Genomic DNA, 27,006 nt, shown 5'->3' on the forward strand with positions numbered 1-27,006 from the left:
AAGTTGAAATAATTACTAAAAATGAAAATCTACTGGACTTTCGTAAAATGCTTCAGTCTACAAAAGATGAAGAAACTAAAGCAAAAGATCCACGGTTGTGGCTCAATTTTTCTTTTGATGATGTGGCTTATTGGATTGCTTGTGGACCCACTGACTGTTAACACCACAATGGGCCATTTAGCAAATCTTGCCGGACTTTTAATTGTGGCAAACCAACGAGATACTGTTCGCAAAAATTTTTCTTTGGGGTAAAAGCCAGTGGTGAGCAATACAAGAGAGAGTAGTTATTGTATTCACTGTTAACATGGTCGGTTTAATGCTTTGTTTGTAAACTTTTTGTTCCTAAATGTTCCTTGCGTTTTGCTACAAGAGAAGGGTTCAGTGACTGGCAAAATACTATTGTATTTGATCATCATGAAAGATGCACTACTTACCGAGACGCTATGCTAACATACGTAACTCACAGACAAGGTTTAGGCTTAATACAAGAGTTGGAAAAAAATAGTGCAATTACTGGGAACACGTCTTGGATCGTGTGATAGTTGTTATTCGTACGTTAACTGAATGTGGCCTGGCGTTTCGAGGAACATATGAAAAATTTTAATGAAAGGGTTTTGAGCAAATTTTTCATTTTTATTAACATCTAAGTGAGAATTGTTAACTCAGAGTGTAAACAAATATACAGTAAAAATAATTCTTTTTAATTATCATTAATCAAAGAAATGATTTCCCTCATCATTTCTAAATAAAAGGCCTCAGTATTGCTTGATTTTGATCCATGTCCAATCTGTTAAATAAATGAAATAAAAATATTTTTATTTAATACAGTTCTAAGATTTGGCCTGGAAGAAAACTGAAGAAGGGTTATACATTTTCAAAGTTTTATTTCACTTTCAACACTTGTTGTGTCTTAATGTCTTGTCAGTGAAACAATGGAGGGACGAGGGAGGCACCATTGTTGTTCAAAGGGTATGAGTTGCTGTTAATCCGGCCCTGCGTTTACTAATTATCTTAAACTGTGTAAACACTTAAATATGAATAAATAACGAATTAATATTGTTACTGTGTTAGCCGTGTTAGTTTTGTCTTCTCAATCACGTACAAAACATTAACTTTTTTCAGTGGACCAACTCGTTCTGTACGAAAACAAACAACAGTTTAAAACTGTACCAGTCTATTCGAAAACATTGTATATTTTATTATAATTAATACGTCGTAACAACATAAAGGAAACACGTGTATGAGACAAGTTGGTAGGTAATTATCATTAGCGACGTCGCAATATTAATATTTATAACGTGCAGGAACGACATGGTATTGTTTTCATATGATTAGTATTATATCACGTGCTCACACAACTATACTGGAAGTTTAATAATCTTAACATATTTAACCCTCGCTTCTTCAATGTTTATCATCTGTGATTTGCTCATTCTAATAATTGTTCAATATAGACTATCGTCATCACTGTAAAGCTAATCTGATCATAAACACTTTGGGTGTGAAATAAACATGTGGACAAAAATGGATTGAACGTGTGACTAAAATGAATGAAATCAAAACTGACGACCAAACTAGTAACTAAAGTTATAGCGTTGGTAAGAATTGTACAGTTAATATTTATTCATTTTTTTTTTCGATAGTTAGTTTGGGACATGGTGGTGGGTTAAAAGAAACCAACGAAAAATACCAATGACCGAAGTTGTACATTACTGTATGACAAAACAAAAGTCAAACTAAGATTGGAAAATATTTTCATTAATTATTAAATTCAGTAGGGACACAGAACAAACCAATATAAATAATATAACCATATATCAACAGGAGAGAAGACACTCAATAAAGATGAACCCAAGAACAAATCTGCGGGAATCGATGGAATAACACCAGAAGCAATAAGTGCACGTGAAGAGAGAAGAGTCGAGTGGCTAGTAGAAATATTTAACAACTCACTGAAAGTTAGAAATGATTGGTAAATGGACGTACTGACAGTAATATGAAAAGTTGTTTGAAGTTTAGCACAATGTTACATTATGGGCTGTGCCACTGGATTTAAAACACTAAAAGCCGAGTTTCGATACTCGTGCAAGGCAGAGCATAGACAGCTCATTGTGTAACTTTGTGCTTCATTTCAAACAATTTTTCCGCTTTCAGATTGCTATTACTACGTCCCTTTACCAAACGGTGTCTCAATTAAAATGGTACAACCATATATCTCGCCCATAGCTACAGGAGTTCTACATTTTTTCTTAGCAACATGGCTAAGGAGAGAAATGGGTGTTGCTAAGATACGTGCAGAACTCTTATAACAACGGACAAGATATGTGGTTGTACCATTCTAACTGAGGCACCGTTTGGTTTTATAAAAAACACACGTTGCACCGATGTAATATTTGCCATTGAATGCCGACAAGAAATGAATACTGTTGTTACAAATCAAGGAAAAATATTCAATCATTATTAACGAAAATAACGTGGAAACTATTGGAAGGCCATTAGGTCTAAGGCCACCTACTGTACAAGATAAGAGCAAGGTTAGCAGGCAGTAGAAGTGCTTTCAGAACCACAAATGACTTTACTAATTTGTTACAAGTATATTGTGTGATGAGACAAGACTATGTCTTATCCTCTTTTCTACTCATCATTTTTTTATGAACCAGATCACCAAGGAAGCAAATTTAAATCCAGAACCCTTAAACTAATTACGTTTTGCTGATGACCAAAGTTTAATACATTAAAGTAAAGAAGAGATACAAAGCCATACAAGTATCCTCAACAGAAGATGCTGAAGATATATATGAACATCAACACAGAAAAGGCAGAACCAATGTTAGTAAGTGGAACAAATTATCAGTTAAACGAAAATATTTAGGTGAATTCCTAAAACTGGAAGGTATTTCCACAGGAGACCTAAAATGGATTGAGAAATTGAAACAAAAATATTAAAAACAAGTAACGTAAAATATCAACATCTCAACTGAAACATTACATGTCGTGTTGTAAATAAATTGTAAATTAATAAACACCAACTCTTAATGAAACTAAAAATACAGAAAACATCATTTCACAAGATAAGACGTTTACGAAACGCTACTAACATAACTAGAAGAGATAATATTTATACATGTCAAAGAAATGATTGAAACAGCTCCATTTACTGAGAAACAAAGAATTAGATATCTGTCCACACAACGAGAATGCATCCTAACCAATCAAAGGAACGAGCGTAGCGACTCAAGGAGAAATGAACAGATGGCGTGATTGTGAGTGAATAAATACAACCTTACACTTACCCAGAATTTTCACTTCCATTTGGAACTGCAACTGTGTCTGTGTCCTAGAAACGCTTGACGTCAAATGCAGGGTGAAAAAGTAAAGTATAATATTGTCAATATTCATTTCTTGTTTATTACTAATTTTAAGTAGCACATCGAGCTGTTAATGTTTAAAGGAAGCTTCAAAATCATACTTGATTTGTTAAATACACACAATTTCTGCCAAGTTTATGTTGTTTTCGCTATATGAAGACAACTTTTGGATTATTCCGGGTAGATTATGTTCAACTTTATGTTGCTTCAAATATGTTATGCTTGATATATTTTTAACTTATCTGTGGGCATATTTTCAGATACATTATATTGATAAATTTTATTATTGTGGGCCTATGATGTCTAGATTTATATTTCTCTTATCGTATCTTATTTAGATGTGTCATGAGTTTTTGTAACTCTAAACAATCTAGCTAATGTTTATACGCTTTAAAAACACTGTGTTTAAGTTTACTGAACTATCATACGTTTATGTTATCTTGGTTCACCGCGTATACTTTAATTTTAAAGTACGTAATTAGCATATTGGTTATTTAGTCTACGTATATAATGCTTACAATTCATTTTAGTTTACATTTTCGTAAAGATTTTGTTATTCATGGGGAATTGTGCTTCAAGACATTTTCCATATGTATGACTTCCAGGTTTCCGTTAATATTAATATATCTTGTTGTGATTTAGAATTTTTCGTGTACAAAATTACAAAGTTTATAAAAATTTTGGAACCAGGTGCTGACATTTGTTCTATTCTCGTACACCATACATGGGTTTGTGTTGCTGTAGATTCTTCACCATGTTTATATCTATGACATCATAAGTACATTTTATCTGGGTTTAAACTACTCAAAGTTCGTTTTATTTATGTCAGTTTCTTTTTACTGAGCCTTATGTTTGAGTAGCAAGTTCTATAAAATAATGTTATCCTGGAATATGTTTGAACATTGATGTTTCTGCATAGTGAATGTTTCTTGGTCAATTTTTTGTTTTGTTTTGCAGTTAGAAATTCATGGTATTTAAATAGGTTACCATTAAGCTTACTTTAAATAAGGTAGCTCTAGATTCATTTCGATTCATTTTATCTTGGTTTATGTTCCTTTTTTTGTCATACTACTTACACATCAGTCTTGAGTATATGTTGCACTTTGTAAAATTATTTACATTAATTAACTGAACACAATCCATACTTGGGCCAGGCGTAACCCAATGGTCGTAAAGCTGACTGGTGGTTCCAGGATTTTGAAAGCAGGGATGAATGTATGTGTGTGTGTGACAGACAAATATAAATAAATTTATTGTAGGTCGTATAAATATATATATCATTAACAACACTGACATCAGTATTAAAATACCTATTTTCCAACATTCTTTCTTAAAGTTGCTAGCAGTAAGATGTTGGTACGCCTTCCAAGTCCTACAATTATGAATTTCAAAATTCTAAAAAATATAAGTGTTTATATTTTTAACAGCACAGATACTGAGATAGCCCATTGTGTAGCTTTGTGCTTAACTTCGAAACAAATGATTGTAGGAGTTAAGTGTCTACAGTTTGATGAGTACAATGAGTGGGTATTACTTAGGAATTCTGGACTTGTATGTACTTTTGGGAAGCTAGAAATGAAGACGTGCATTCTGTGTATTAAAGGAGAAGTTTAATGTTATTTTAACTGAAGTAGAGGAAACAGATGAAAAGAAGTGTAGACTGTGGGAAATGGTAGCAGAATTTCAGGTGGAGTTTAATATTTTACATTCGAGGAATACATCAGTCAACAATGACTTTCAGGAAGTTATAAATAGTACTATTAGAGTAAAAAAGTAGTGAATTTAGTGTAAATGAGTCTATTTTGTTGAGTAGCAAATTTCAGTCTTTGGCTTCTGCAGATGAGGAACTATTGGAGGAAAGAAAACAAAATGGTCAGAGAAGAATATGGATGATAACCTTAATGAGTTATAGGTGATTCCTTGGCAAGGCATGTTGATACTGTACGAACTAAAAAAATGTGTTTAGAACACTGTTATGAATGAAGAATGTTAATATAATAACTGAAATATGGTTAGAGGTAGATCATAGATGATATTGGTCACAAAAATCTCTTTGAAGTATAGGGTTACGGGTTATTTAACAGAGATAGAGTACTGAAGAGATATGGAGAAGTGGTTTTATATGTAAACTGTTAGTTACATTCTGTTGAAGTGAGGATGTCAAATATATCAGCAAGTAGAATGAATCACTTTGTTCTCCTTTTTGCAGATATAAAGGAAAGAAGTCTTTAGTGGAAATTTGTGATAGACTGGTGAAATTACTGATGAACCTTGAAAGTAAAATAAATATTTCAGTTGTTGATAAAGTTATAATTTATGACTACTTTAATTTCAGGCACTCAGATCGGGAGATGTTAGAGTCAAACTACGAGGGAGAAATGTTATTGAAAACTGTTCAGAATTACATTCTTCACCAATTGGTCAATAAACAATGTTATTTAAGAATTATTGTTAACTTCAAGCATAGAAATGATCGAGAGGGTAGAAACTGGGGAACATATGGGTAGTGATTATTGTTGTATTGAGTTTGATGTTTTTTCTGCACGTGGTGATCAGTAATAATGGTATTTCGGTAACAAATTTTCAAAAGATGCTACTAGAATTTTCTGACGTGAATTGAGAAGCTGAGTTATTTGGAGCCACTGATCAGATGTGGAAAGTGTTTAAATATTCTGTGTAAACATAGTTCTTATAAAAAGAAAAGGGTGGCTGCAAATAGAAAACTAGGCTGACTCACAAAGTGCATAAGATATAAAATTTAAGAAATTTAAATTGACTGTTATAATGGGAGACTTACACCATTAAGCAAGCTGGTCAAACAGTAAATATAGGCATCAAAAGAATTTATAAAAATGTTGACTGAAACAGTTAGAGGGATCTGATTGTAAATGTAATTCGAAATGTTGATTTATCACATTTTTCACACTTAACAGCGATAATGATAAGACTAGGGGACACAAATATAAAATTTGTTAGGGTTGCGGAGTCATGGGACCTCATTAGCTTTTAACAACATAACTCTAGTCTACTAGCATTAGCATGTTAATGAACAGATATTTTTCTTTGAACTGTGATTTTTATAGTTGTTTAGTAATATGCCTTTTACGTTGTACATTTCTGGATACCATTTTTAATTGACGTAATCAGTATTGATGAGTTATAAGGCTAACTGAATGAGCTACTTTAAGATATTTGATTTATAGAAGAGGGCGCTGCGAGCTCTTTCTTCTTTGGTCCTCGTAAACTATAAGATCAGTTCTAATATTAACTTTTATTTACAATAAACCTTGTGAAAAATGAAATTTATATTACAGTAGAACCTTATATAGTTACTAAGCCGAATGAAACAATTTCTTTACAATAATATGTTGAAAAGTCTTCACCATATCTTGACTGGCAGTGAACTGACCACTTCTTTCTGCAATCATTAAGGTTTGACCAGGACTTCTCTAATTTTCCAACAACTTTCTGCTTCTCCATATTCAAGATATATTTGTATAGTTTTCTCTATATTTTCTTAACTAATACTTTCTTAAAGGAGAAAGGCTTCGTAAATCAACTGAAACTAAAGAAATATCAAACTTAGCCGATAAGGATCTGAACAGTATTAAATAAAATATTAATAAATACTGAATTCAGTGTGTTTCATAAAAAATAACTATTATTATTAACCCACGCAATATCATCAGGGATTTTCTTGAATGTATTGTATTAGAACACGCCATGTATTTTTGACATAGTATTTTTCTAAGTTGTTACATTATTCTGTTATTGTAGGTTTTATATGTTATCTGGTCAGTTAAGTTCTATTATGTTGCTTTTGTTCTAATCGATTTTATTCCTTGTCATTCCCCCAGTCACACCAAACATGCTCGCCCTTTCAGTCTTGGAGGCGTTATAATGTGACTATCAATCTCACTGTTCGTTAGTAAAAGAACAGCCTAAGAGTTGGCTGTGAGGAGTGATGACCAGCTGCCTTCCCTCTAGCCTTACACTGCTAAATTAGGAACGACTAGCGCATATAGCCCTCGAGTAGCCTTGCGCAAAATTGAAAAGAAACTGTGTCATTCCTTTGTTGTAGCATCTAGTTTATCTAAGGACGGAATGGTCATACTGATGCAGATTGTGTAAAAATGCCAACAGCAGTGGGATATCAAGCGATCTCATGAAATCGCGATTCACACTTACTTAAGTTTCAATGGAAATAATCAGTAACGTGGATAACGCTGGTCGTACTGAGTTAATTAGACGCTTTACCTATGAAGAAAGTGAAATTATTTTAAACAGATGATAAATAATATCTACCAAGTTAGTCCGATAGAATTCATCTCTTATCCAGTAAAATCAACTGCCTGTGATCAAAGATGCAAGTGTCCACACTGTGTTAAGATATAAATATGTTACCTGTGTTAAGATATAGATATGTTACCTGTGTTTAAGATATGATTTTTATTGAGCCAAAATTTTCAATAAAACTGAATTATTTCATTATGAATTTATAAACATCCTACTTTAAATTATAGATAATTCAAGTAAGTTATGCTACAATGTTGATAGTATTTTACATACAATAAGAGTTTATCAGCATCACAAGATTTCGTGGATAGAGCTTATAAGCTCTACTAGCACAATTTGAACGCCACACTTGTTCAGTTTTATGGTAAATTCAACAGTAATGTTACTACTATATACAAAATTAATAGAATTACAAGATAGAAACCAGTTCTTAGACTTAAACCTTATTTATTACTTGTTTCATTTAATTAAGTGATTTTCGATTTAATAAATATTATATTTTTATACACTATTTCTTTATGCCACTTGACCCGACCGTTTTGCAGCATGTGTTGCAATTTATTTGAGATGTTAAATTACTCTAAGGTTACCCTGTCATGGTTGTTTAAGGGGCTCCCATTATGATCAACTTCCTGCAAGCTGCCTATATATATCAGAACCAACGATAAGCCAAGTATAAAAACTAAATGGATATATATCTCTAAGTGTGTGTTTACAAAGTCATAAGATAAAAGTTATAAGAACATTAGTTATGCACTCTTGTTGTTAACAGTATTTTCACCCACAATCTCAGTAATGTTTCTCATTATTTGATCAACTTGGGAGATTAAGGTTGGATTAATATTGTGAATATTTCAAATAGGGATGTATAACTTTATTTCCATTGTAATTTATATAAATAAATATTTTATTTATTCTAAAAACTTATATGTTAAACACTTCTCAAAATAATTAAAACATAATGAGTTTTGACTGTTCTACATATTACACACCTGTACAAGAAGTTCCTGAACATGTATTCTATAGATGGCGGGTATGGGTATTAAAACGTTATTTGAAATAAAGAGCAGAACAACGTTGTTCTATGTTTTATTTCAATTAAAGTTTTAATATCCATACCAGCCGTCTTGAGAATACATTTTTACTCGAAGTGGGCTTCTCGTTATCACGAAGTTGTTGAACAGTTAAGCACAGTTAAAGGTATCACTCATGCTCTTGCCAACAACAACTACAAATAGTAATATCTGTTTAACATTAAACCGATACCATACGCTAATCATTTCATTTCAGATGGAAAACAATGTGATAATAATAACTACTCTGTCAACACCGCCACATGAGTACTTTTCTTTAAGAAATTTTGGTCGATTTAACCCGAGCATTTTCAAAATGAGTGTCTTTTATCTAACTAAAATTGGACGTGTAATTCACCTGTAAATGAACCATTCGTCCACCTGTGGTTTAAATACTACACACAGTTTGGGTACTGCTAAGGACGCGCTGTTTTATGGAAATGAGTTACAGCAAGTTCACTGATGGCCATTTGACACGAAGGCCAATAGTTGTCGACAATACTCTCCACCTTGTCTGACCAACTGTATCAGAGTGAGTTCACATTCTAATAACAACATCTTGTGATACCTATAACCAATCTTCATGATTTGTTTTTAGGTTTTCACACTTTCTGTCTTAGCACGACAACGTCCAGATGTTTTAGGTGAGATCATTAAATATTTTATTACCACCCTATACATAATATACCTTTGTTCAAATTACTAATTATGTACCATTCAGTTTTATATAAAAGTGAAACATGCAGGTCAGGTCACATCGTCAATCAACTCACGTTTATTCTGTATAAAACTGAAGCATGCATGTCAGGTCACATCGTCAGTCACCTCACGTTTATTCTATATAAAAGAGAAACATACATGTCAGGTCACATCGTCAGTCACCTCATTCTTATTCTATATAAAAGAGAAACGTACATGTCAGGTCACATTGTCAGTCACCTCACGTTTATTCTATATAAAAGAGAAACATACATGTCAGGTCACATTGTCAGTCACCTCATTCTTATTCTATATATAAGTGAAGCCATTAATGTCATGGATATAATTTGATAACATTACTCGCGCCAGTATTATCATCGGACTAATGTCTTGAATACCTCGTATTGTCACAACTGTAGAGATTTTGTATGTAGTTGAAACTGAATTAATTTATTCTTTCTTGATATCACAACTTATATTCATTGTCCTACTGCATTATTTATTTTGTTTTCTAGGTCACTGTGAATTAAGAAGACACTTTAGATTATTTCACAGGACACAATCTACCAAATGGAAATAACAACAAATTATTTACTTTGGATGAACCTTTGTTTCGGTAAGGTACAATTTTCTATTTATGTATATTGTACGTGTTAAGCTTTGTGTTAAATAAAGATCGTTTTTGCTAAGTTATATAAAACATAAAAACATAACAACCAGCGTAGTGTGGTTACCACCAAGTAAACAACCAGTATTGGGTAGCTGTCTGTTAGAGTTTCATTTTTAACAAGAGGTTTATGGTACAGAAAAGTTTTTGAGAGATAACACATATTGAAACACCTCTGCCACAGTCAACTAGTTAGAAAGAAGTAAATCACATAAATTATAGTGTTCTCTCAGAGAATGTAGCTTATCCAATCTTTTAAGGAATAAATCATGAGACATGAAATTGAACACTACAAAGGATTTTCCAGGACTGGACACACATCCCACATGCCATGGTTCTGGGTGTTCACAATATGTCTCAATGGCTAGACACACATTCCACCTGTCATGGTTCTGGTTGTTCACAATATGTCTCAATGGCTGGACACACATTCCACCTGTCATGATTCTGGTTGTTCACAATATGTCTCAATGGCTGGACACACATTCCACCTATCATGGTTCTGGTTGTTCACAATATGTCTCAATGGCTGGACACACATTCCACCTATCATGGTTCTGGTTGTTCACAATATGTCTCAATGGCTGGACACACATTCCACCTGTCATGGTTCTGGTTGTTCACAATATGTCTCAATGGCTGGACACACATTCCACCTGTCATGGTTCTGGTTGTTCACAATATGTCTTAATGGCTGGACACACATTCCACCTGTCATGGTTCTGGTTGTTCACAATATGTCTCAATGGCTGGACACACATTCCACCTGTCATGGTTCTGGTTGTTCACAATGTGTCTCAATGGCCGGACACACATTCCACCTGTAATGATCCAAGCTGCTAACAATATGTCTTCTAGGGTATGAAAAGCATAAGGTTTCTTTTTTCTCTCCCCAGTTGGACACACAACTCTTGAAACATATTGTTAACACCCGAAACCAAAGCATTTGGGATGTGTGACCAGTCCTTGTCAAATATTGTTAACAGCCAGGACCATGACATTTGGGATGTGTGACCAGTCCTTGTCAGATATTGTTAACAGCCAGGACCATGACATTTGGGATGTGTGACCAGTCCTTGTCAAATATTGTTAACAGCCAGGACCATGATATTTGAGATGTGTGACCAGTCCTTGTCAAATATTGTTAACAGCCAGGACCATGACATTTGGGATGTGTGACCAGTCCTTGTCAGATATTGTTAACAGCCAGGACCATGACATTTGGGATGTGTGACCAGTCCTTGTCAAATATTGTTAACAGCCAGGACCATGATATTCGAGATGTGTGACCAGTCCTTGTCAAATATTGTTAACAGCCTGGACCATGATAGTTGGGATGTGTGGCCAGTCCTTGATAAATATCGTTAACAGCCAGGACCATGACAGATGCAATGTGTATCCAGTCCTTGACAAATATCGTTGACAACCTGAGCCATGACAGTTGGGATGTGTGTCTAACCCTTGCCAACAACAGAATAGAGAACCGTGGTTGCTGCTCAGTCGACTATGATATTTACCACATCGTCAAAGCCATGTAAGTGAAAGAGCAGAACTAAATCTGTGACTGGAAAGAGGTTTAATCCAAGAAGTAGTGTAAACAAACAAGAGGCTTACTGCAGAACATTATCCTCCATAGAACGAGGTAAACCACGTGAAGAGGTAAATTATTACCTACAGAATGAAGTAAGCCACCTGAACAGATATAGAAAAGACTTATAACACTGTATGGAAAATCTAGTTTAAAAGGATTTAACTGTCACAGCTACTCAAAAGAGACAATATACTTTTTAAAATGATATTATACATATATTCGTTTATATACGTCTGTAGTGCAAAATGCAGGTTTTTAATCCACGATTATCTTTAAAAATTGTTTTCTGTGAACAGAAATTCTGTGTATATGTCTTAAGTTTAAATATAAACTACGTTTTCCAGTCGATTTAGTTTTCTAATTCACCGTTTCATTTGTGTTTAGTGAACGTTTTTGTGATTATTATATTTTTCTCAAATTACGTTCGATTTATTATAATATCAACTTGTAATTAACCAGTTTTATAGCTTTCAGAGTTTGTTGTTTTTCATCACTGTACTTAATTCATGGAATTAATTTTAGTTTGTTTGATTTTGTTTTCAGGTTGTCACACGTACTTATAATCATTTTGTTTAGTTTCACTTTAGTTTTCTTTTCTGGTCTTCTGAGAACTGAACAAAACTAATTACAGAGTTTTAATGTCGTCATCTCAATAAATCTTTAACCAGGGGAAGACCTGCAAAGGAAATCTTCTCTGACAACAAATAAACTACCCAATCACACCTGAAAAAAGATTCAAAATAGTTGTTGTTCTATTTACTTCACGGTTTTATTTATCATTAGAATTATTGTAAAAACTTTCAGCATATTTTATACAATAATTTTCTGTTCATCACGACTGTACAAACCGTCGTGGATAACGACAACTTTACAAACTTACAGCGATAAAATTCGGGGTTTGATTTATTAAGGGGGAGACGGTGTAGTAAACTCATCGTGTATTCTTGCGCTAAAATATCCAGATTAAAGAATTAAAAAATCGACATATACAGACTTAATCTATCACAGAGTTCTGCTTCAAGTGAATACAGGAAGTTATAACTCTGTTAGTTAACTTTTAAATTTAGTCTTTACTATTTAGTTTTAATTTACTTTGAGGTATAGAAGGGTAAAGACCTAACCAATTGAAAACACTGCTTATGTCATCTTTCCAATACAAGTGAAGAATATATCATATCTTTGTACCTCAGAACGGCTGGTATGGGTATTAACAGTTTCACTGATAAGCAGAGAACAACGTTTCGACCTTCTTAGGGTTAACAAAGAGAGAGTTTGGAGGTACGGGATTGTATTGGTCGTTAGGTTATTAATTTTTATAGGTATAAAGGTGTTCCTTTATGTTGGTTGAATTTTGGTTTTAGTTATTGTATAAGTAAGGCTTCTTTGATTTTGCATTTGTTTATATTTGTTTCCCTACTTTGTATCTCGGTGTTTGGTATGGTTGTATTGTGTTTATTTGATTAACAGTGTTCAAAAACGTGTGCAGGTTTTCTTTTGTATTATTGGAGTCTAGTTTCCATTTTTCTGTTTGCTTTTCTATTATAAAGTCGTGGCTTTGTTTGTTTGTTTGGAAATTTCGCACAAAGCTACTCGAGGGCTATCTGTGCTAGCCGTCCCTAATTTAGCAGTGTAAGACTAGAGGGAAGGCAACTAGTCATCACCACCTACTACCAACTCTTGGGTTATTCTTTTACTAACGAAAAGTGGGATTGACCGTAACTTTATAACGCTCCCACGGTTGAAAGGGCGAGCATGTTTGGTGCGACCGGGATTCGAACCCATGCTGGGCCTCAATCAATGTCATAATAACGTTAACTTTATGTCCAACAATTACAACTACCCACAAATAAATGGCCCAAGTATGAGGAATCCCGTGTCACCAGTTCTAGCTAACATTCTTGTTGAAATGCTGTTCTCTGCTTATCAGTAAAAGTGGTAATTCCCATACCAGCCGTTTTGAGAAACATTTTTATTTCAAGTGCATTTCTCGTCATCAAGAATGTTGTATATTTATTTAGGTGTGTTCATAACGTTTTCAGAAACTAAATTAAATATTGAAAATAATTATGTTCTCTTTTTTTTCAAAATCACACAAGTTCTGTATCGGTTCGGCATAATAAAAGTGTTTATTATATTCACAACGTTTCACCAGCTAAACCTGGCATCATCAAGTGGTATACAAAAGCTGTGTCAATTTCCATAAACTATTGTATTGAAGGTTATATATTTAAAAACGGCTGGTATAGGTAGAAAAAGCACCAGTAGAGGAGCGAACAACGTTTCGATCTTCTTCGTCGTCGTCAGGATGTATTAAAGGTACTTTATAAATTTTGTTGGTCGTGGTTCTTGTAACTCACCTGATTACGACAGGTACACAACTGTTTACAAATCAATTGTTGTGTGTTAAATTGCTGTAAAGTAATGTCACGTTTCTCAAATATTTTGAAGTATTTTCGTTGTTTCAAGTAGTATCATTGCACCATATGTCTAGTATTATGAATAATGTTATAGTCTCAGTTGAGATATTTATAAATACAAGTAGGAAATGTGAAGTAAGTAAGTAAAAGTATAGGTAAGAAAGAGATAGTGAGAAACGTTGTCAAGTAGATGTAGACTGTGTTTCTAAATTTAGCAATAAAGAGTGTGTGTATAGTGGCGAGTTTTAAAGTGTAATAATCACAAGTTTTATTGTAACAGACCAGAGAAGAATAATTTGTCTTATAAATTGTGTTCTAAATTAACTTCATGAACTAGCCTGTGTGAACTTAAGACGTAAAGGAGAATTAAAGCTCTGGATACAGCTGTGGTAACCCAAGGGATAATGTAACTAAATTTATCACCGATTGTATTGTGAAAACTGAGCATAGAAGGATAATTCTTCTTCTCAATTAGGTTATAAAGTAATCAAATCATCCTGTGTGGACTTTCAATGAAAAAAAGAATTATTTAAAACTCTAGATCCAGTTGTGGTAATTAACTATATGTCAAACATTTGTTCTTATATATTTGACTTGTTTTAATATATTATTTTAAAATACGTGGACTGTTTGGTGTTTGTTTATTGTTGAAGTTTATCGTTAATAAGTCACAGAAACGTACTGTAAATAATATGATTCATTTACATACGTAAAACCATCACAATCTGATGAAACGTTGTAAATAAAATAAACAGTTTTACTGTGTACAATAAACAAACAGTTTGTATGAATGTCCAGAAACTATTGCACTGAGAGTGCTATATAATGTTTATTGATCATTGGTGGTTCTGGATATATTGAAAATAAAGGTAATATTTTATTTATAGAATATAATAATAAACTGAAATTATTACGTGGGAGTTTCTCTTTAAATGACATAATCATATACATACTAAAAACATGATTTTATCACAAACGTGTAAGTATTTTGCATGTGGATGTCTGAGTGAGTATTGTAAAAGTAACTTGTATTATGCATGTTCATAATCAATGTTATTTCATTAGAAGTTAAGGAAGAAAACTGAACTAAAAAGTTGATGGCTTTAAAAACCATCACAACAAGTAATAAAAACCAATAATAAAATAGTAATAAAACTCAGTATTGTGTGTAACATTTAAAATAGTATTAAAAACTCAGTATTGTGTGTAACACTTAAAATACCAGTTAAAAACAGAAAAGAATCAAACGATCAGAAAACTGAGTTTGTAGAAATACAAAATTATCAGTTTTGTGAATGTTAAAATGACGTAGAAAAACGTTATTCTTTGCTTATCAATAACATGTTAATATCCATTCCAGCCGTTCTGAAATACATTTTTATTTCAATTGGGTTTCTCGTCATCATTTATGATACAAGAACATAAAGATGCTTTTAGATTAGGAGTTTAGAATTTTTCGGACTTGAATATCCTTTGTATTTAATGATATTGGAAAACAAATGAACATTGATCAACTTGGAGTACCACGACCATCCAGAAAGGAACCTGAAATAAGTCATACTTCACTCTTCATAAGAAAAGTGCAGCAACCTGCAAGGAATAATAATTCATGAAGATAAGTGAGTGTCATATTTTACCTCAGGGAACAGTAAACCTTAATCACTAAGGATTTTCTAATGAAAAAGCGGCATCAGTAATTTGTTCACAAATAATTCCACAATATTCAACCATAACTTACTTCAAGCAATTGAAGACAAACTTTTGTTAATGCTATTTCACTCAGATACGTACCATTTAACCCACTACATGCAAGGCCTATGGGTTTCTATACTATGAGACTGAGGAAGTGGGTGCAGATTCTCATACATTAGCTGAATTATCCAAAGTATAGAAGGAGGAGAGACGTGTGTTCGACATGAAAACATTTCGAAAAATCATTTTACATGTAAAATACACTGCATAACTATTATTAATGTTCACGTTGTAAGATAGAACAGGACTAGATGTAACGAAACATATAAGTTCTACGAAATATCATACTTACACAAAGTTATATAAATAAAATAAATTATTAGTCACAGGATTGAATGAACAGTAAAGTAAAAGGTGGTAAATTTTTAGTTGTTACTCGGAATAACCATGTTAAGTCTGGATATTTTTGTTACCATTCAACCTGGTGTACAGAATACACACTGTTGTTTAAAAATGCAGCGATAACACAATGTAACAAAATTTCTCCTTTTTCTTGTTCCTGGGCAGAAAGTGTTATTTCCCAATTGCTCATGTCTAAAGTAAATGGAAAAGACCTATTTTTCTCTTCAACCTTTATAACAAAAATATGATGGGAGGCTATATTTGGGGACTGATACGTCAAAGTGATTTACATTACGGTCGCAAATCTCGAAAAACTACTCACTTCTAAACATTTTTGTTCATTTTTGTATAACTCTAGTATAAATACATGTAAATCTTGATTCATATGCTGTTTTATTCAGACCTTAAGTAAATGAAAATGTGCAAATTTGCCTGTTTTTACAAAAAAAATAAGTTGATTTCTGAATTTCATTATCCAGGTCAGAAAAGCAAAGTTTGAAGGGAATAATGGCTATTTTTGTAATTTTACAACATAAGCAATTAAGAAATAACACATACTATGCAGGAACAAAATTTGTGTTACATGGTGAAATTATTTGAAGGAAGCCAACTTTGGACGGTAACTTAAATAAGGTAAACAGACATAATTGAACACTTAAAATAATCAGTTTATTGATTTTCCACATAATAAACATAACCATCATTCACATGAAGATGATGGAAGTCTACTTTTATCAGTGATATAGTAAATGAAAACCAAAAAGAGGATAAGTTTACGGACTCTTTGCACTTATAGTAACATTTAAGATAGCGAATGTGTAACTGTGTTAACATTGGCAAAGACTAAGAAATATGTAAGCCAATATTATTTAAGAAATTGGTCAAACAATAGTAGTGCGAAATTTGAAATGGACCTGAACTTTTTGTGAATGTAATATGATACAGGAGAATTTATAACATATGTTTAACAGTCTGACAGACTATATAATTAAATATAAAGAAGAGAAGTGAAACATGAACATACTTTAAATTTACCAAAATGTTTTAACCTAGATGTTTTGTTATTTACAAACAAATACTAGGGAAGTTTGGTATCACCTTTATTACTGTTTACAAACAATATATTTTAATTAGAATATCAATCTAGTAAAAGTGATATGAACATTTTGAAAAAAAATTAACTTGAAATATAACTCCAACTAAATGCCTTTATATACATCTTAATTTGTAGCACTCGTGGCTTTGGTACATAGGAACAACACCAGTGAGTTGTATAATGGAAAGGCAGAAGATCAGAAACCTAAAGAAAATGTACTAATTTTAGAAAGAAACAAGAGATTGAAGGAAGAAAGATTCTCCATTCTGAATGGCCTTCTATCGAAATGGAAGGACTGTCTTCTTTATCAGGTACAGTTATGTGAGAATATTCTTCTTTACCAACAAAATAATTCATTCATTACGAACGTTTTGACTTCATTCTCATCGAATCTTTAATTAACTAGAGTTTTGTTAGCAGTAAGTTTATTTTAATGTAAAACCAGTTAAACTACCCATTACGTCCCCAAGTGTCACAGCAGAATGTCTATGGACTCACACCTCTGGAAACCGGATTTCAATACCCGTGGTGGGCAGAGCACAGATAACCCTTTGTGTAGCTTTGTGCTTAATTCCAAAGAAACAAAACTTCCCATTATATTGATAAAAGTAGAAAGCTATATGGTAGACAAAAACAAAATAAATTTGATTAACAATACGGAATCTTGTTAGAATCCGTAAAATATCTAAGCATTATGTGTATCCTGTTTTTATCAGTGTGTGAAAAATTAGTGAACCATAGATGGTTTATACTTAATGTTTATCCACACGGCATGATGAATAGCTTGCTTAATGGTAAAATTGCATCGTTAATTTAGGTTTAATAATGAATTCTAGGTTTGTTAGTGATATAATTAAAGGACTGAACAGAGTAAATCTAAAGATAAAACTATTTCACACAGCAAATCACAACGTTGTACCAACCTTAAGGTAACAATGTTCGACTGACAGATAACTGGATCAATTTACATCAATGATCCGTCTAAGAAAGATAAATATTTATTTGAGACACCAATAATCATAGAGAGAATTAATGTATGTAATAGGCAAAGTCTCCAAGAAAGAGCAATGACATCATCAGCTGGAGCAACAATTATCTGCAGATACTTGGAACATTTAGGGAGCTTCTCCTGCCAATAAGGCACTCTGATAATACATTTATGAATCTCTCCCAAATCAACAAGGCTTTATGATAATGCTATGAGACTGAATCTGGTGACTGAGACTGTATCTGTCTAGAGACACGTGTTAGAAAGGATACAAAGGCTTTCCTTATATAAATACATTGTCTTAGCTACACAGCTGTAAAACAAGACAAATATAAGATAGGCAATTATTGTACATATTCAGTTAAAAAGAATGTGAGCGCTTGAGGATTAAATAACTGTTATCTAATAGGCACCACAAGTCGCGGCTGTTTTGGGTCATAGTTCCACAAAGTGTCACCAGAGGATACGTTGGTATTATGATCGCGCAGCCAGTTTGTGTAATGTAGATAAATAAATATCAGCTTTATATCAATAATCAGTCTCAAAATTAATAATTTAATGTCATTAACATCTTTATTTTACAAGTAAAACGATTATTTTTATTAATTATGACGAGAAATAAGTTATTTAAAAATAACTTACATGATTTTGTTATTATAAGAGGATGTCGCTACCAGTTATAATGGTATCACAGTTTATAGAATGACGTTACTATTTACGATGGTACCATAGTTTGTAGGATGACGTTATTAGTTACAATGGTAACGTAGTTTGCATCACGACGTTACTAATTACAATGGTACCATTGTTTGTATGATGACATTAGTAACTACAATGGTACTACAGTTTGTAGGATGACGTTACTAACTACAATGATACCACAGTTTGTAGGATGACGTTATTAATAACAATGGTACCATAGTTTGTAGGGTGATGTTACTAATAACAATTGTAGCACAGTTTGTAGAATGATGCCACTAATAATAATGGTACCATAGTTTGTAAGATGATGCTACGAATAACAATGCTGCCATAGTTTGTAGGATAATGCTATGAATTACAATGGTACTATAACTTGTAGGATGACGTTACTAATTACAATGATACTACAGTTTGTTGGCTGATGTTACAAATTGCAATGGTCCCACAGTTTGTAGGATGACATTACTAACTACAATGGTGCTATAGTTTGTAGGATGATGCCACTAATAATAATGGTACCATAGTTTGTAGGATGATACTACGAATGACAATGGTATAGTATTTTGTAGGATGATCGATTAATCAATAGTACCTTATGTTATTTACTTAGCATGTTCTTACAAACATCTGTCCAGAAAGGATAGATTTTTTCATCATAATTTAACATAGGCCTCTACTATTTAATTTCTTTAGCTTTATGGATGAGATATATTCTTATGGTATTCCTCTACCAACATAATAATGATTTTTAATGTGTACAACAGTAAATGAATTCTTGAGAAAGTATTTCATTTTACTCATGCTCACAGTAACTTTATAGTTTTCACTTACATATTACATGTTTTTGTAAAGACTAACAGTGCTTCTATGGGTGGATGGTGTTATTATTATAAAGTCTTACTAAGATTCTACAGACAGATGATCTTATTAGATGTATAATGTTACCAAAGCTAGTTCTGTTAGGGCAAATAGTATTTCTATAAACTGGTAGTGTAATAAAATGATGAACTCATGTTAGGTTGTCTGTAAGCGTTTCAACATATCAGAATAGATCTAATTATCTATGTAAGTAAAACCATTATTTTAGAGACAACCTGTTATAAGACTGTTACATATGTTAGATTTATCCCACATACTACCTTAATACAAAATGATAAAACTTGTAACACGAGTGCTCTTGAAAGGTGAACCTTTCTACTTGCCTCTAAACAAGAAAGATTTACCTTTCGAAAGTGCTTGGGTTATAGAGTTTTTATTATTTTGTATCAACTCTTCTTGAACCTACGTGCTTTTCTTTGACATCATGAATATACTCAAATAATATATTCATTATTTGAATAAAGTAAATATCATAGTATAATAAATAATTTACTTTACATACTTTTACAATTATCGAATCGAAGAGAATTTTATCACACTTAATGTATCGTTTTTATCAGTTTTGAACAAGACTTAATACAGCGAATTGTGTTTTATGAGTAAAGTTAATATGCATTTAACATGTTGATATTAGTTTTGATTGTGTATTTAATTTGCATGACACACTTTTGCATTTCCAAACGTTTTATGTGTAAAGCACTTACTGCTAAACTATTTTGTATTTATGCTTTGTATAACATTTATTCATCCTAAATAGTATTGAATAATTCCTGTTTATCTTTATAAATTGAGTTGTTCTGTTAAGCCTTAAAGGATCTATGTAGTAAAATGTTTATCTATCACTATTTTTATCTTTCTGGAGATATTTAAAAAAAAAATCTTCATCAAGAATTTATTTCTTGATTAATTGGAATCTTATGCATAAAACGTTTTGTTTATGTATAAATCAAAACATCTGCAAACATTGTCTATCTCATACTAATACTGTTTAAAATGTACAACTCAAATAACATTGATAAACTTTGATTGTTAGGAAAAACAAAGGAAAGAAAACATTTTCATGTAGAAAAAAACAACAACAACCAGTATTTCTAAAAATTTTAAGTATAAAACGAAAATAGCGTTGAAAGTAAAGAACTGGAATTAGACATTTTGAAACACGCAGACATAAACCATTGAGAAAAATACGTTATTTCCGGGTTGTAATGATACTTACAAGGTGAAAGTCATACCCCTATATTCTAATGTATATATGAAATATTTATTAACAAATAAAAAATTCTATTTAAATTCTATCCTTTTTAAAATCCTCTCTTTGCATACACTATAATGTTTAAACGCATTAGGTGATCAGTAACACAAACGAACATAGTTAATAACTAAAAAAAAAAAAGAGTTGACAATCATAATATTAAAACCACCTTTAATTATAAACCACGTGAGTATTCTTCAGGTTTTATAAATCCAACATTTTTGCTATTTATTAATACAAGAACAAAGTAAAATCACAGACTTGACAAGCATATTGAAATCTTGTAGTTCGCTGACTTCATCATACCTCAGAGCTAAAAACTTTTTATGCTCACTACTTAATAAACTGTTCCCAAGATACAGCAACTGCCAAAATTACAGACAAAACTAGTCAGAAAATATAATTTATACTCATCTTACTTTAATAATTAACGAACAACTAAAATCAAATTTCAGATAATTACATGTCAAGTTTAATTTTATTTTGGTACATTACACGCTATAAATTTCTGTTTCTAACAACTATGTTTGAAAAATTATAAAATTCTTCATTTATAATTCTCATACAAAGTTTACGTATCATAACATTTCAACATGTGAAATCAAAATTAGCTATCACTCATACTGATACATCATTTAACAAAACTTCGAGACAGTAATATACTATTTACAAATAAAAATATTAGGTTATAAAATACTGACATAGCCCAATGTAACAATACTGGTGTTATATATTTGTTCTAACACTGTTAATCATACAGAACAAATTCCTTCAGACGAGACATAGGGTGCATTATCCAAAGTGATTCCAGCTGAAATGATTACAGAAACTCTATAATATAAATCATGCAGTTAAAATTCCCAATTAATTTGACTACCCTGATCATGCTGGATGTTTGGATATTAGACTAATTCTCTATCACTTAAAACTGATGTGTTTCATCATATCCTAATATGCTATTATCAGTATATGGAAATAAAAAGTACAGAGTTATCAAGTATCTATATACTTGAGCTAGGCACAAAACAATGTAACCTTTGACCTTTATCCAGATTTTCAGTGTACTTGATCCAAATCTCTTACATTTGAGACTAAATATTTATTTTAATGGAAAAAAATAAATAATAAAATTAATTTTTTTTTATAGGTGTAAAAGATAATATACCATACATTACCGTAAATTATTTCAAAATATCTCATGGTCATCTCAGTGTTTGTTTACACATAATGTTACAGAAATGAAACATAAGAACTCTAACTGAAACAGCAGTATGAGCATCATGTACAAAATTTGTATGAGAGGTATTTCAGTGTTTTACAATTTATGATGTTTGTAGTGTATTAGTGTATCGTGAAGTTTTGTTAATAAATATTTCTGTATTTGTGACACTTAACTCTGAAATTTTACACACTCATATAGTATAGATAACATATTGGGCTATGATGAAAAGTTAGAATATGGAATTTTATTTTAAAAGTTTCAGTCACGTCTCTCGTAGCTTCTTGTAGTTTGATATTTGGTAACTATCTTTCTAAAAGTTTTATTTTTGTTCTTGTTTTTTAGCTTTTCAATATTTATAGAAATGGCTTTCTGTAAGTGTGCTTGTAATAACTGTGTTGTTCATAAATAACTTGTAATGCTGAGCTTCCAGTAGATTTAGAATTGTACCTTTGTTTTAGGTACCTGTGTTTCTCAGAATGTATAGGTATCTTTTATTTGCTTCTTCAGTGTTTTTCACCCTTTTCTCAAAAGCTAATTTTTATGTATTACCACTTCTAACCAGTGTTATTTCTAGTAGCCATTCACTATCATCACAGAGGTTTATCTTTCTTTGATATTATTTTTCTCTCATAATTTCCTTTTTTTGTTCAGTTTTCGTTTCAATCTCTTAAAATTTTATATAACAAGAAGAATACTGTCCATATAAGTGCTTTATCATTTTTCCCATTAAGGATCAGATACTTTCATAAATTCACATTATATTTCCTTTTACTGAGAATCCATTGCTTTAAGTTCCTTTCTATTCAGAACCTACCGTATTGGTATATGGATCATGCTCCTTCCAACTCAGGATGTATTGATTCCATATAGGTGTATTATATTATATTTCTTTCTATGCCACATCAGTTGTTTCTCACAAGGTTTCTATTTTAGTGAAGTCAACTACTAGAGTAAGAAATGTTTCGTATATTTCATTATCCACTTCATGGAATACTTCTGTCGACGTGTCATATATGAAAACAGTAAAACAGGGAACTTGTTTGAATGGTTTCAATTCTCTTCGCACAAGTATGTTTTTCTGAATGTAAATTGAAAAACTTTTTATCGTGAATTTTTGCGTTTCAATGGCAAACCTTTTATTAATTTATAATAAAACTAAACTACATTTTTACAGTATACATCACATCTGTATTAAATTGTAAGAGAAATAATCTGCTTTTCTACAGTGTATATCGTTGCCTATATTAAATTATAATAAAAATAAATTGCTTTCCTTCAGTAACAACAGAAATTAAAATTTTATTTTAATTATAATAAGAATGATTAAGGAACTTATTGACAACCTTAAAAATTTATTTATTTCTGAATATATTTTAATGCACTTAATTATTATAAAGGTTTTATTTTATGTTTATACGTCTTAAAAATATGTTTTTAATTTACGTTATTTATGTTTACTTGAAAACGGTATACGAATGCTTTCATTATAAATTCTTATTGAAATTACATCCTGAACGGTTTCGTCTGAAGTGATGAAACCGCTGGAAAAAAAATAAAGGAGACAAAGAAATATTAGATGAATCATATTGTAGTGTTATACGTATATATACAGAGTGTTCGTGTTATTATTACAGGTTTGTTTTATTTAAATAATAAAATTCTTTGTTGTTGCATTGCACGAACTGCCTAGAAAAAAAATTGATTCGGGGCGACTAGTTTAACCTCATTGTTTTAGGTGTTTTTGTTGTGACCAACTAGCTTAAATTAACTTCGTTGTTGTAGCTGCTTTTGTTATGGCAGCCTAGTTTAACCTCGTTATTATAACACACCCACAGTCCAAAAGTGCAAACCTCGTTTCTTGTTGGAATAAATCATGAACTCTTGATTTCAAAGCCCAAGTACCTAAATTGAAGTCCAAGCTGAACCAATTACAAGTGTAATCAGTGGGATAATACTGATGTGTCTGAAAACTGTTTTACTAAATCACGGAAATTATTACTTTGAGTTTTCCAAGCTTATTATAAAATATATAATTGAGTTTAAGTGACAAATATTTTAAAACATAAGAAATTAAATCAATTTTTTTGGTATATAATTATTTGATTTTGTATTTTGTTTCAGTCTTGTGAAAATTTGTATTTTTTTTTCAGGAAACTTGCACTGAACAAGGTGGATACGAAAAATGTGACCCTGACTTGGTAGTAGTAGCAATGGCTGCCTGTTTTTCAGAATATGTAAGCGTCTCTGGGTCAATAATCAACTTTAAAGGACAGATAGTACTTACGGAAACGTTTATTTGTTGGAGAGAAATTTTAAATAGAGTGACAGAAACTTTGTTGTAAATGAATTAACAAGGAAATGACATTTTAATTACTGGTAATTCAGTTCTCATTAGACAGGAAGTAGAAGTTAAAATAACTTAAAATTACTGTTTAAATATAAAGTTGAAATTCTTGGATATTTATTGGTATAATAATACTCAGAAAAGCTAAGAACTATCATATTCAGTGCGTTAAAAGTTGGCCTTAAACATATTTGTCAATGAATCTGTATCTTAAGTGTATTTGTGTAATTCTTTGTCCGTTAATAAGGAGAGAAAGAATAATAAACTGACGTGTTGTGTTTGTTCTGAGTGAAGAAGGAATATAGCTAGAGGTAAAGTGAACAAAACTAAGCAGGTGGACTCGAAACAACCGAAACTAAAATTTCGATCGGAAGAATGATCAACTTATTACTGGAACTTCAAATATGGTTATAATTCAGAATTATTGACAATTAGACAAACTTTGATATTTTCTTCTAAAATAGGAAATGTATCTTTCTAGACAGTGTAACTTTTGAATATAATTTGATATAAATCACTTAGTTATATTTGTATATCTTCAAATGAATATTTACATTTTTACTTGTTTAGTTAACTGAATAAGAATATTCTAAATATTCAGGCCTGACAAAACACTTTTCACGATGTTTATTGTAACAATGTTTTATTACCGTTTTCCGTGTTGACAAGTGAAACAAGATGCAGGAAACACTATTTTTCGGTAGATGTCACTATATGTATCTTGAAATTTAGTTATCACATATTCAAATATATATATTTTTTTTTTCTCACAGGAAGACTGTGATTCATATTTGACATGCTCTGGAGGTAAGATATTTTAGTAAAGATTGTATTCTGAAATATATCAAATGTCATATAAGTAAACATTTTTGAAAGATATTAGGAAGGGATGTATTTGAAACTTGGATTAACAAACCAGGATTCACAAGTGTAAGATTACTTTAACTTCGTAGCATTAGGATATTATATTACTACATCGGTGATATATTTCGTTATTCTCGCATTGTAACTGATTTAAGGCGAGCCTTCTGAGTAAGGCATACCAAACAGTATAATCCAAACCCCATAATCAAAACTAATTGTATGTGTTGATTAATATACTCAAAGTTACCATGCTTATTTAGAACTCGTTTGATTAGCAATCACACGAAGATGAACTAACAGGAGGTAGTAGTGACTCGACCAACAGTTTTACATTGCTAAGTGACCATTTTAATTCGCTGGTTTAGTTACATATTTATTACCAGTTCACATGTACTCAGTTAGCTCTGTGATAATGTGTATTTTACTATTTTCCAGATTGCATTAATAGTTTTATTTAGAACCAGACCTTTGGTAATGTCTAAGTGAGGCCGTTGCCTATGTAGTAAAGAACACATTATAAAATACTGAACGTTACCTTTGACTTTGTACACTATTACCAACACTTGTAACTTTGCATACGTCATTCCGAGTTATATCTCCAGAAGAACCACGTATGATCTCCAGAAAAAATTCAAAATGCTACTGTACCTTTTCAAAATTATCGAATATTCAACTTCTTATGGAAAGAGTTGTAAAAACAAAACTTCCTGTGAACAAGAAATAAAAGCAACTTTATTAATTTCCAGAGCAAACAAGAAGGTTTGTTTGTTTAAAGTGAAGCGCAAAGCTACACAATGGGCTATCTGTGCTCCTTCCTACCCTGAATATCGAAACCCGATTTTTAGCAGTGTGAGTCCGAAGACATGCAACTGTGCTAATGGGGTCCAAACAAGAAGGTGACATTCCAATTCATATTCCGTAATAGAAATACAAAATATTATTTTAATTTCAAGAAAGCATTTTACGAAATTCGTTAACGTACTCATGTAATAATGACGTCATATTTCCCCACATTCTCACTATGAAGCGTATTGTTAGAGAAACATTCCTAGGTGACCAATAATACGAAGTCGAAGGATACGACATCTAAAAAAGGAGAGCTTAGATTATTGTTTTACAAGGAAATGAAGGAAAACCATTTGCGACATAAATGGGGCACCAACATCTTCCAGGATAACATCACGAGATAATACGAAACCATACATGTTTTAAAGGTTACGTGAAAGGACTTTCCAACCTAATAAAGATATTTTATACTTCTGGTAATAGTTCATTACATATGGGACAATAATTTAAAGTTGACACAAACCAAACTTTCATAAACTTTCAGACCTACTCCAATTTCAAAGACAGTTTTAATGAAAAGAATAGCCAATAAAACGAATTGTAACAATATTACGAGACCACCATGCATGCTATGTTTCCCAAAATTATTTCAATGAATTTTTGTGTCT

General features: G+C 31.7%; 1 protein-coding gene across 1 annotated transcript in view; it reads left to right on the forward strand.

Annotated features, from left to right (window-relative positions):
- Positions 1-3,332: 3,332 nt before the first annotated feature.
- LOC143245645 (uncharacterized) overlaps positions 3,333-27,006 on the forward strand; it is a 46,489-nt gene continuing 22,815 nt past the window's right edge. The window contains exons 1-5 of the mRNA XM_076491994.1: positions 3,333-3,372; positions 9,952-10,052; positions 17,437-17,612; positions 24,495-24,578; positions 25,462-25,495. Coding sequence (XP_076348109.1) covers positions 10,007-10,052; positions 17,437-17,612; positions 24,495-24,578; positions 25,462-25,495 — 340 coding nt within the window. The 5' untranslated portion in view covers positions 3,333-3,372; positions 9,952-10,006. The remainder of the gene's footprint in view (positions 3,373-9,951; positions 10,053-17,436; positions 17,613-24,494; positions 24,579-25,461; positions 25,496-27,006) is intronic.

This window comes from Tachypleus tridentatus, chromosome 2 (genome assembly GCF_004210375.1).
Source record: "Tachypleus tridentatus isolate NWPU-2018 chromosome 2, ASM421037v1, whole genome shotgun sequence".
Lineage (NCBI taxonomy): Eukaryota > Metazoa > Arthropoda > Merostomata > Xiphosura > Limulidae > Tachypleus > Tachypleus tridentatus.